We start from the raw sequence: 12,739 nt of genomic DNA, 5'->3' as shown, positions 1-12,739 counted from the left end.
TCACTGTTAATGAGTAAACATATCTGTAATTCACTGTTACAGTTTTTCTCGCATTTTTCAATCCATTTGTATTTATCGCACGGATTAAATTGTTAACCAATGCAATTACACTATAAATGTTATTTGAAAATGTCCTTAATGAGAAATATTAGCAAAATACAAAAATACCTGCTAACATTAAACCTTTTTATACTTGTTAAAGTGTTTTTAAACATTCCTGTGGAGGTTACATAACCAGAGCAAGTGTTTTTTTCATGTTAACTGCATCATTTAATGACAAATTGTGACACACTTTGACATAAAATCATTAAAAGGTGAATGGAAAGCAAGGTTGAGTTTTTTTTTTTTTAGTAGAATGAGTGTACTAAATACTGTATATCTGCAGGAAATGCATTAGATTTCTAGCATACGAACACAGGGGTGTTAGTTTTATTGGCTTAGATTTATTTTATTACACAGAAAAATAATTTTATTCTTTAATTGTCTACACATCATTACAAGCTGAGTCATCAAAACACTTATATTGCATTTTAAATGACAAACCTAGGACAGCACTTACAACAGTGACACAGAAGCACAAATGCAAGACTGACAGCGAAATCATCCGTCATTAAAGTTCTCGTCCTCCCCACTGTTATTTTCCCAGCAGCAGTGATGATAGCGGCCTGACCTTCATCTGTAGAAGATGCCACCGCCTCCTACATGTGTCACTGTCGTTTGGTGCACTGTGCGTCATTCCTGTGAACTTGTATGGTAAAAAAAAAAAAAAAAAAACATCTGTACAATGTCCTTTCATCAGACTTCAACAAGAACATCACAATCACCTGGATTTTCAGTGTTTTTCTACTTCCCAACCCTGGGCTGCTAATAGATCTCCCTCTTTATGTCTGCAGCTCAGATAGAAGTAGAAGTGCAGCTGGAAGCCTGATGTGGCTGCTAACCCTCGGGGAAGGCCTTCTTTGATTTCCACAAAGACGGAGAGGATGTTGGCTTTCCAGTGCTTGGCATCATATTACATTAAGTTGATGCCCTGCTCTCTTGGAATGTGCCTGAATAGTACTGAAGTCCACATGACTGCTGTTCAGACATCTGCTCAGAGTTACTGTACATGTTTGTGCTACGAAGGCCTCCCTGCAAAAACTCACGTCTGTTAATACTTTGTCTTAATTCTCAAGCATAAATATTTTTTGCATTTCGCTTTGAAACCTCCACAAATTCAAATGTTTATACTTAACTACTTTCCCCGCCTGAAGGATTCAAACTCATATTTATTGGTTGATCAATAGATCACTTATGAAAAACCATTCATTGTTTAGGCGGTGGAGGTCGTTACTGATGTTTTCTTTGGCAGTGAACGGATAAGCAGGATTAGAAGTACATCAGAGGAATAGCAGTTTGTAGATAATCCCTGCAGAGGCCAGATTTAGATGATTTGAAAATGTGTAGAGGAGAGATAGGAGATAATGGACACAAAGAGGTTAAAGATGGAGGAAGACTGATTCAATTATGAAAATATAGCCCAGAGAAGTCAAGTATCTGTTTTTGGAGTAACTGAGGTAATGCTTTGCAGTGCACATGTCAAATTCTGTTCAAATCATATATGTTCAAAACTGGATTTCATGAGCTCCAGATTAATAATTTTGCTGAATATGCTTTTGTTTTTTCTGAATGCACATAATTCAACCACATTTTCCCCTTTTTTTAAATATGACGCTGCATTGTTGTGCTTTTGGCTGATTCTAAACGATCCCAGTGTTGTTGGCTGCAGTCTGGGTGTTTTTCTCTCTGTGAAAAACCCCAAAAAAGTGTGAGACACACCTCTGTTTATTGTTCACTGTCCCAGCAGTTTTTATATTCAACACAGGAATATACAATTCTGATCAGATAAATTAACCGTACAGTGTACTGTGATGCCTTATTTACACACTGAATAATGTGTAGCCCAGTACTTTGGTGAGATCACCAGGCATGCATGCAGGATTTGTGCTCATTATTCAGGACTCCAGGGGCTGCAGTGAGGTAAAGGGTGGAGTGAGGCCCCTTGGTTGCAGTTAATGTTTAATCTTCATCGACTTCCTGTTGATGTTCTTCATGGTGTAGAACAGCACTGCACCAGCATCTGTGAGAGACTGAACCAGAAGGAACGCTCGTGTTCAGCAACAGACAAAGTGAGTAAACTGGAACCAGGTTAGATTCAATTAAGCATGGTTTACCTGTGTGTCTGAAGTCACACTTTGTGGCTGAAGCACGAAAACATAAAAAGTTAGTTTAGTGTGCGTGTTTTTGTAAACTACTTTAAACAGTGCAAACTCACCCTTGTTAAGTCAAATATGTTGTTGTATATTGGCTGCATTGTTTTAACCCAGTTCTGATACGTCTCTTTGTCTTCTGCATTGCGATTGTTCTCTCTACAAACACAAAACATCTTTATTTAAACAGCCCACCCTTCACAAACTTTATTTTCACCTTGTGTGAGCCCAGTTCCAGATTTCAGATGAGTTCTTGATATATTGTGGTCATTTTTTCCTTTTACTCACATTGCTTTCTCAATCAGCATCTTCTGCAGCTCTCCTTCGCCCCTGGCATCGAGGAAGCGGCCTCTGACAGCCAGAGCCGCGCTGGCCTGGGAGGAATTGAGCTGAATGATGGCCACAGAGAGGGAGGACAGGGAGGCCAAGCTGAGAGGAAGAGTCAGTTACCCTCAGGAGGCTTCCTAACATTTACAACAGCAGCTTTGCTTTTACTTTACTGATAAAACACATTTGTGGGGTCAGAATTATACATCACATTTCCTTAACGTGTGCCTCATGCCTCGGGCATAATTTTAGATTTGAAAATCATTTTACTTACAAATTTATTGTGATTGCATCACATAACCCATCCAGTGGTGAAAGTAACAGATACTCACGTTACTGTTTCTTTTATGGATACGTTAGAATATTTCTAAATCAGTAGTACTTAGTACGTTTTAAAATAAGTAATGTAATTCATTACATTTCCACACTCAACCGTTACTTAGTAAATTATCATTTTTAGGCTGGGCTACCGGACTCAAAACGCCACTCACTTAGTTCTTATTGTTGTTGTTGTTGTTGTGTACACAAGTTAAAATCACTACTCCTCTGTTATTCGTGAATGGTTCGGGCTGAAATATGGTAGGTATAATCTATGGATGTGTACGCATCGACACTCACAGCCCAATTTTCGATTTGGGGCCCCAAAAGAAAATTAAAACGAAAATAGATTTCTCACATATTTGCGATTCAAATATCACAACGGTTGGTGGTACCAAATTATTGGCACATACCAGTATATTATAATCCTCTGTTAGTTTTCATTAAATCGAAATGCAGCTTGGTATGAATACTCTATGAATGAATGAGTCACTCGGAGCCCGTTTTTTTAAAAATGGGGCCCACCCCCCATTTCCGGTAATTTCCAAAATTATGGGAACATAGTCATGTGATATATTGTTTCGAAGGTGATTCAATGAAGATTACGATTATGCCTTGCACAATTTGATCAGGGGCCCAGGGAGTGGAGGGAATGGAGGTTGTTTTCTTAGTTTTAGAGTTCATAAATGTAGCTATACTTAGAGCCTGAGGATTGTTTTTTATTTTGTATTTAATTTTTTGGTTTTATTTTATTTAATAAAATAATTGTGCATTTTGAGAAACCTTTTATTTTATACAGATGTCTTTGTGGAAAACAAATTAAGTTCCAATTGTGCAAGATTCCATCTCTTCCTTTTTTAAAGTTTATACATGAGATGTTTTCCTGTGTGCAAGGGAACCATGGCAACATTTATTACCAAAAATAAACATGGGAGGTGAAAGTAACTTGTATCTTTTACTTTGAGCACTATTAATTTGAGCTACTTTTTACTTGTACTTGAGTATTTTATGTATTTACTTGAGTAGGATATATCAGTAATCTTTACACCACTGCCCACATCAAATCTCAATGGTTTGTTTAAGACTATGAAGGGGTCACAGGCGGCAAATTTGGCAAAACACACATTTCTAAGATAAATAAAGCTTTGTGAAGCCTTTCTCACCTGTCATCTGTAACCTCCCTCTCCACCGTTAACACTTTGAGCATCATCTGTCCATTCCTCTTCTTGTACCTGATCTGCAGCTGGATGGACACCCTGCTGCCAGAGGCTGGTGGAGGCACTGAGAATAACACATACACACACTCACTGGATTTAAGGCAATCTGTTTAAATGTGTTTGGTATCCAGATATTAATCATTTGTTGAGCAGGTGGATGCCCGAGAGGGGGAATTAAGCAGCCAATTTATCAGTGCAAAAATAAATTCTGACTTCACAAACTACAGTCAGAAAATGAATCAGGCTGTGAGTCAGAGCAGCATTTTAAATCTGGACTCCCCCTGTAGCAACAGCACTCTCTCAGATGCTGAGGGACAACGATAGAGGGAACAAGTTTAATTTGGTTTTAAGTAAGGATTATTTCCCTTCCATTAATCCACCTAAGCATTAGAGATCTCCCTCTCCACACTTCTTCCAGCTTTTCCATGGGGACACCAAACATTCCCAGGTGAGCTGAGTGACATAGTCCCTCCAGCTTGTCCTGGGTCTTGCCAGGAACGCCTCTATATGTTGGCGACCAGGGGGCATCTCGGGGAACCTCAGCGGAATCCTCTCGACATAAAGGAGCAGGGGGGGGCACATGTTCTCAGTTCTCACCCTACACAGGAAATATCAGCAGCTTGTACCCAATATTCTTGCCTATTTAGTCATGACCCAACGATCATGATCACAGGTAAGGGTATGAATGTAAATTTACTGATAATCCATCCATCCATTTTCATACCCGCTTATTCCCGTTTAACAGGGTCGCGGGGGTCTGCTGGTGCCTATCTCCAGCTCTCATTGGGCGTTAGGTGGCGGTACACCCTGGACAGAGCGCCAGTTCATTGCAGGGCAAATGTTAGTTTGTCAATGCTGCCAAAGACATCGGAATCCACTCAGGATATGGAAAAAGTTGGAAGATCTCAATTGTCTGCAGAGATGGATTAATTCAGACATGTTGACACAAATGACTAAATATTGATATGTGTCCTGCATTAGCCTGTTCTGATTCCTGCAGTTAGTTCACATAAGGAATCAGTGTTAAAAAATCTGTCTAATGGATAAAAACGATGTTTCTATGACTGCTTGTTGATCTTTTTGTTGGACTGGAAAGCCAATTTACCCACTTTACTCACTTTATCAGCAGTGGGCAACCAGTTGAGACTCACCTGTTGTCTCCTGCACACTGGCCCCAAACTGGAAGGTGATCTCTGAGTCGGGGTTTATGTTCCCCACTTCTCTGATGCCTTTGTGCGATGACTCTCTTTCTCCCCTCAGGTGCCTGCAGCAAAACCCCTACATGAGTCACCACCGCAGGCTTTGTTAATAATGTCATTCTAAGTGCCTATAATCCTTTCATGTGCAAAAGATCTCTGGAGAACAATTGAAGGTGCAGATCTTACAGTGATTTCGGCAGCAGTAGAGTCACAGAGCAGTGAGTGGCGATGGTCCTGTTTTTAATAATCTGTTCAAATTCTGTGTGCAAGCAGCTGGGACTGGCAATAACTACCTAGAGGCATAGAAACGAAACACACTGACAATGTGACAAAGGCCAGTTTTGAAGATTGAACTGCGTGGTAAAGAAACTGGCACACCAACAATCTGACTCAGTCTTCAAAGTGAATCACACCAAAAAGTCTCTTACTTTCCCCCCAGTGCGATCAGCAAGTCTTCCCAGCTCATCTAGCCTGCAGTCTGTTCCCTCGATGGACAGCACAGACACAGTCACACTATTGAAAAAGAGATATTTCTTACCCTGATACTGTCTCCCTTTTTTAGTTTGACTCTGTTACATATTGGTTTCATTCTTTCGATTGATTTGGACGTGTGTACTGACCCATGATTAGCTGCATAATCTCCTAGGTCTTGGTAAAAGATTGTGGATGAGAGAAGGGTGCGAGCATCATCATCTTCCACCTCCAGATTACCAAGATCTGTGTTTGCTTTCCCGTCAGTACAGATAATTACCTTCAAGATCATCAGGAACAGAAAATCAGTATTTCCTCTTTCAATTAAAACCAATAAGTTAAACACAGTAATGAACAAAATCAGGTTGAGATGTTTACTAGTAACCAAAGCTTTAACCAGTGTCGCCCCAACATCACTTTTGACAACAACTACTACTGTAACGCAATATTTTTCTAAAGAAATAACGCCGTTACCGTTACTATATGGTGCGTTTGTCCGTTACTTTGCTAGCTGCAGTTTACTTCCTGTAGTTTACTTCCTGTTTACAGTGGTGCTACATATTTTCACGGGATGCCGTGCCAAACTTGGTAAAACAGTAGAAGAAGAAGCATTGTCAGCTTGTTTCTGTTTACATCACGTGCAGCAATCATGGCGAGTCAATGACGAGCTTCTCAGAGTGGAAATACGCGCATTATTTTTGTCTCCAAAAGATGCATCAGTGAAGCTAAGCTAACGCTGCGGCTGGATTTTAATGGACTGTCACTGTTATCCAGGAACAGGTCAGCCAAACTATTGCACGGTATGTTGTTGTAAATAAGAAGCCTGTCGCTACTGCTGAGTCACTGCTAACAGCAGCTCGTTAGCCTGATACGTTTAGCATTGTGTAGCTGAGAAAAATACTGTGAATTAGTTTTTCCACATTTATTTTCATAAGCATTTTCAACAGCAGAATGTGCACCTGGAATATGCACAGCTTACTTTACAATACTGTGCTAAGGCTGAAAAATTATTGTTTTAATTTTGGAGCAGCTGTTTTGTGCTTTATATGCACATCATTTATGGTTGTTTTATAGCAGTTGATCAACAGTGGATTATTATATTATTACAGCACTAATATGAAGCTGTATGGACACAAATGACCCAAAATAAATAATACATTCTTTAATTCTAAGTAACTCAAAAGTTACTTTTTCCAGTAATGCATTACTTTTTGGTGTAAGTAATCAAAATAGTAACTGAGTTACTTTATGAATGAAGTAACTAGTAACGGCAACTAGTTACTTTTTTTCAGTAACTAGCACAACACTGGCTTTAACTATTAATGAATATGGGTGACAAGAATAATGCATCACTGAGTTCAACACTTGCTGAAATGTGCTATACAAATATACTGTATTTGCCATGCCTTGCCAACTGTCTGTCACCAGTTAAATGGGAAAAACCCAAAGGATTCAGTTCTCAAGGGAGGATTTAGGTTTTGGACTTGTTGCAGCACAACGGTTTCTATTTTGAATCCCAGCATCTGTGCCCACCTTAGATCCCGAGTGTCTGGATGCCATTGCAATGGCAAGGAGAGCAGCAGGTCCCAGAGCCGTGGTCCCACTTTCAGATAGTCTATAGAATGCAGCAATCACAGCAGGGAACTAGATCAAGTCATGTTTATGTCATTAAATACATGATCAAATATGAAAATAGCCTTTTAGTCACAGTGTCTTCTTACTCAGTAACCTGTTTCTCTAAGTAGTCCTTTGTTTCTGAGAGTGGAGGAGGGGTGGGGAAAATGGCTGCAGCCTTTTTTAAGCAGTTGCTGTCAACCAGATCAGTATTGGTCAAAGAATGTGACGGGTGATTCTCAGAACCATGCATTGTGACCTGAACACAAGGGTTTAGAAAAAAACATGCATGAATACTAACATTAATATAGCAAATTGTTGATTTACTCTAATAATTGACAAATATGAACCTTGTAGTTAAAGGTGATGAGCCCCACTCGCATGTCAGGTTGTTGTATACTCAGTCTCTGGACACATTGTACCACAGCTTCCTGAACAAACTAAAAACAATTGAAAAAAAGAAAGATATTAAAGCTCTCAAAAGAAGAATTGTCTATTTGTTACTCCAGGTGTATATAGTTGACTGACAGAATATGGCAGCTGATAAGCTGTTCCCTGCAAATGATCAGATTTTAATTCTGAATTAAATACCTTTATTACATTAAAATGAGAAGAATGTCTTTTTTTAACAGTATTAGTATTTGTTTTGTTTTTTTAAACCTTGCTAGTGCTCGTATATAATTCTGTGCCTTCAAAGCTGACAACATCTGTGCAAAGTGTAAAGTCTGTAAACTACTAAACCACACCTGTGCCCGACTTGTTTTGCTCTTTGCATTTTGATGATAAAAGTGATGATTGCTCTTAAGAATTTGCATTTAAAAGGTTTTTAATTAAATGACTCACTTGGAGACGAGATCTGTAGAAAGTGGAGCCTCCCTTCGGCACCTTGAAACAATCCAAATGAATTGCATGAAACAACAAAATCATCCAATATTTCTTAGGATAGAAAAGTCCTGATTTATCCAAGAATTTCATGTGGCGTGCCGTGTCGTACCTCTGACGTGATGCTCATTGAGCCTGAAATATCGATACAGAAAATCAGCATAGCATCGTCAGCACTCCCGGGCTTCTCGTCAGGGTTGAGTAAAAAAAGTCCATCGGGGTAACCAGTGAATCGACTCACTGGTACTCTGTGAGTGTTTGTCATATCCACGGGTTGACAGAAATAACACACCTCAACCTGAAGTGCAAATCCGGACAGAAAGAGAGAGATTAGGTTAGGTTTTCACATGCAACAGTTGCCTCATCGAGTTTTTTACAATTTGTTTTCTTTTTTTTTTTTTAATCAGGTTATTATTATTATATTTTGTAGCGGAATTAGCAATCAATATTACCAAGTTGTCGTAGTCTGCGTCCAGCACAGAGCCACACTGCGAGCAGCACATGGGTTTACCTTTAATGGAAGACGCTGGTAAAAGGTGATAAAACATAATCAACACCAAACATGTGAATTTGGAATGATGACAACAAAACATACTGACGTTTTTCCTCTGAGAGTAATTTCCCCAAACTGACAAGAATAACGTTGGGATTTCCTGGTAGGGATCCATTGTTGTGGGATCCTCAAGAAAGACAAAAATCATTAGAATAAAGAAAAAGAATATAATGGTATTTCCTGTTGGGTGATGAGATACCTTTTTCATTCGGTGACGTGGCACGTGGTGAGGTTGTAGAGCTCGTTGACGGTGATGGAGGTAAATTGTCTGAGGGCAGCACCTCCAGGTATACCGGCATTGATGTCAGTGATGGTTTTGGAGGGACGGCGGGAACTGTTGGTTAACAGCAGAGGAAACTTTAACACTATTCAGTCATTTTATGTCAAACAGAGATTTAGCTTTGATTTCTACCTGATGGTGGGGTAACATTGGTATTAGTTGGCACCCTCACATCCCTACCACCACCACTATATCCCTTTGGTGCGTTGTGGAAGTTCAGATGACAGGGTCGTGTGGGTAACGCTGGTTCCTCTTTTGGCAGTTCATACATAAGCTCCTGATTGTTGTTGTTATGTGAAACAAGTGGAGGGTTGATGGTGGATGATGGTCTCATATGTGGTGGAAGAAGAGCTGGAAAAAAGTGTTAAAAAGAAGTAATTTACAACAAAAGAGTGGCAATCATCGATTTCATGCTCATTAAGGGGATTATCACTAGATTAGGTCACAATTTGTTGAGCATTATAACATTATAACACGTCTGTGGTTATTTATTTATTTTTTGTCAGTTTTTACTAATTATGTGGGGCTTTTGTTATTTTTGTGTTCTTGTTGTAATTTTGTGTAATTATCTGCATTTTTGTTGTCAATTTGTGTTTTTGGGGTCACTTTTTGTATTTTTGCTGGGGTTTTTTGTATTTTCCTGACTTTTTGTGTAATTTTGTCGACAGTTTGGGTGTCTTTGGAGCTATTCTGCAATGTGTTGATGTTCTGTCGTCATTTTGTTTGTTTAAGTAGTTGCTGTGTCGGTCTTTGTTGTCATTTTGTGTATTGTTGGAATTTTTTGTGTGTACTTTGTGCATTTTGCAGTCAATTTGTGTGTTTTTTTGAGAGTTATTTTGTGCATTATGTTGGGCTTTAAATTCCTTCCAACTTCTTGAATTACGATTATTGAGAATTTGCTTTGAGGGCCGCAAAAAAATAGACTAAGGGCCACATGTGGCCCCCGGGCCGCCAGTTGCCCATGCCTGCTCTAAAGCAATGCAGGATAATGTTAACTAACAGCGTTTATGATGAGATAAAAACCAACTTTTGAGCTCCATTTTAAACCTTGTTTTTTTTTTTTTTTTAACAAATTATCTTTATTGATTTATTGATCTATGAATCCCATGCTATGGATTTACATGATAACATTTACATTATTTTTGTGTCCAGCAGCTTCAAGTTTCATGTGTTAGAAATGATGAAGCCCAAACCGATGACTTAGTTTGCTGCTTTGTGTGTTTCCAGTCTGCAGTTGTCTGTGAAGTGGTAAATAATGTCAAGCTTTAAACAAGTAACAGTTAAAGGATTTAAAGATAATTTGACGAGCATGGGAACTAAAAGGCCGACTAAGATCATCTGATCCAACAGATGAAGTTAATGTTATCAATGGAGCAATAAAAAAAAGGACAGCAGGTCAAGCATTTATTTTTTTCTCCCCTTTAGGATACAATAACAGGAAATACCAGATTCCACACGTTTTCTCTCTAACTTTTTTTGTTTCCAGGAAATATACAAAGCTATACACCTATGTAGTACCTAAGTTATTTATATATCAGACCCTCTACTGCACAACTAGCCTAACATTGTGGCCTTTTTCAGTTCATTCTTTGCAGCATCTGTTACAACTTAACATCACAGCCCCCAGTCCCTCAGATTCAGAACTGCTGTTTATTTATTTATTTGCCTTACACTGCCTTTAGGAATGACTTTGAATACATTTTAGTTCAAATGTTTTGTTTTCTGTGCAGCTTACACTTTTACAGTATCCCATACCAGTGAACATCAATGTATGTTTGCAGTTAGTTGGTCATTTGTGCAATTTAACATCAAGATCATTCACAGATACAGTATATATATATATATATATATATGCATATATAGGGCCAAAGAAGGTTATCTCTACCAGAATGAATACATAATGTATGAGTATGTGGATTTTGTTTAAAAAAAAAAAAAAATGTGTATTGATTTTGTAGCAACATAAAACATGTACAACATTGACTGTACCTGTCTTTTTTAGCAGGGATGCCTGCTGTGTAGATCCATTGTTGGAAGTTACTTTTGAAAGCAGTTCTTGATGAAATTCTGCATTTTCGTAGAAGGGAATTAGCTTCATGACTTTCTTTTCATTTTTGTTCCGCTCCAACTGATCAATAACCTTAGGAGGAGGGTTAACACACGTTGGTGGTGACCTGTTTTTAGGGGAACTGGTTGGAGGAGGAGGAGGAGGAGGAGGAGGAGGAATGCGAGGACGCATTCGGTTTATGGGTGGAAGGAGAGCTAAAAAGAAGGAAAACACAGTGGTGGCTTAAAACAAAATATAAATGTGAGAGAATGCAAAAATGAATAAATGAATACAAAAATCAGTGCATCATGGATGTTTTTGTTCCGCAAAGAAAGTTTAATTGAAGTGTCTTAGTGCTTTTTGTGAGTGATGTAAAGATTCTTAAAGAAATGTGTCCTCTGTGATGAACAGGAGCAGTTTAGTGTGAGTCACAGATTATTATGTAATGCATAATGTTATTGAAACAAGCAGTCACTGATGAAAAGTTTGGTGCATGGAATAATCCACCTACAGATACTCAAAAGTCCAATGAATTGCCATCTTTACTGTTTCTTTTTAAAAAATTAAAAAATAATATATATATATATATGTTACAAGGTTAAAGATGTCGTACAAAAGTGTCATTTGGGAGGTTCTTTTTAGTCTGGTGAGTCATCAAAAACACTGTTTAAATCTGCGACTGATGATAAAATCTAAGGTTACATGTTCTTCCAGCAGAAAACCAAAGCACTAAAACACATAAAACTGCATCAGGAATGCATCTGTGAGCTATTTGTGGAACTGAGAAACATCACTACGCAGTAAAGTGAACACATTGTTTTGACATCTGTCGTCGTATCTTAATGTCAGTTTTTTTGGTGACCTCAGATTTTCTTTTATTGATCTGCTGCCTGCGAGTGTTTGACTGAAATCAAACCTGAGTGCTTCATCATGTTGGCAGGGATTGGTTGGTCGTCCTTCTTATTCAAAGGTTTAGGCACGTAAACGAAGTCACAAGCAAATTCCATCGTGGTTCTTCCTGCCAGTGACAGAACGCAAACAAGTAATCAGACGTCCCTAAGGAAGGTACAGTATATTACCCTCCTACAGACAGAAAGGTCATCAAACATCACATTTATCTCTTTAGTAGAGCCAAAGGAATTGACTGCAATGGCTGATCTTAAATACATTTAAAACACGCATGTACTCACATTCGCAGGGTTCACTGTACGACCTTTAATGTAAGAGTTTCAGCTGCTCCTTAGCGTCCCTGTCTGTACCTGAAACATGTCACCCAACAGGTTTCAGTCCCACTGTCTTTTCTGAGTGACTGCTGAGCAAACACAGGTGGAAGGTTATTCTGCCACTCACAAAGCTGATGTCTGTTACCCAACTCAGGTTAAACATTTCCTGAGTCTACACAAAAGGCTTGATTTAAGCGTAGATAAAAAAAACAAGGCGGGGCAGAGTAGAAATCAAAGAACAATTATACATTTTTTAAGGATATTCTACGATTACTGAGTTGTTCCCACAATTATTTAAACGACCAAACAAAACGAAGCACTTTTTTTTCCTTTTAAATTTAGAGGAAAGTTTGAATATA

The 12,739-nt window shown here is 38.6% G+C and overlaps 1 protein-coding gene across 2 annotated transcripts; it reads right to left on the bottom strand.

The window, feature by feature from the left end:
• Window positions 1-1,824: 1,824 nt before the first annotated feature.
• LOC114481944 (circularly permutated Ras protein 1) lies at window positions 1,825-12,613 on the bottom strand. 2 transcript variants are annotated; one of them, XM_028477037.1, is made up of 21 exons: window positions 12,348-12,613; window positions 12,074-12,213; window positions 11,100-11,372; window positions 9,243-9,461; window positions 9,030-9,164; window positions 8,877-8,957; window positions 8,730-8,803; window positions 8,390-8,575; window positions 8,239-8,280; window positions 7,746-7,835; window positions 7,503-7,654; window positions 7,315-7,396; window positions 5,931-6,061; window positions 5,739-5,823; window positions 5,497-5,603; window positions 5,263-5,375; window positions 4,058-4,175; window positions 2,538-2,678; window positions 2,315-2,408; window positions 2,214-2,240; window positions 1,825-2,129 (listed from the first exon to the last, which is right to left on the bottom strand). In XM_028477037.1, exons 2-21 carry the CDS (start codon window positions 12,162-12,164, stop codon window positions 2,052-2,054), a joined length of 2,319 nt encoding a protein of 772 aa, XP_028332838.1. In that variant the 5' UTR covers window positions 12,165-12,213; window positions 12,348-12,613; the 3' UTR covers window positions 1,825-2,051. The 2 variants fall into 2 exon arrangements, with proteins under 2 accessions (XP_028332838.1, XP_028332837.1); XM_028477036.1 differs by having other exon boundaries at window positions 12,074-12,175; window positions 12,348-12,609.
• Window positions 12,614-12,739: the final 126 nt, after the last annotated feature.

This window comes from Gouania willdenowi, chromosome 19, assembly GCF_900634775.1.
Source record: "Gouania willdenowi chromosome 19, fGouWil2.1, whole genome shotgun sequence".
Taxonomy (NCBI): Eukaryota; Metazoa; Chordata; class Actinopteri; order Blenniiformes; family Gobiesocidae; genus Gouania; species Gouania willdenowi.
This window is presented reverse-complemented; position numbering and strand designations above follow the sequence as displayed.

What these genes read in the sequence shown, in the direction of transcription:
- LOC114481944 (XM_028477037.1), bottom strand. Translation starts at nt 12,164, where the DNA reads ATGGAATTTGCTTGTGACTTCGTTTACGTGCCTAAACCTTTGAATAAG. An exon ending in CAATGAGCATCACGTCAGAG is followed by an intron (nt 8,281 to 8,389) that starts GTACGACACGGC and finishes GATTGTTTCAAG; the next exon opens with GTGCCGAAGGGAGGCTCCAC. An exon ending in GATTATGCAGCTAATCATGG is followed by an intron (nt 5,824 to 5,930) that starts GTCAGTACACAC and finishes CTTTTTCAATAG; the next exon opens with TGTGACTGTGTCTGTGCTGT.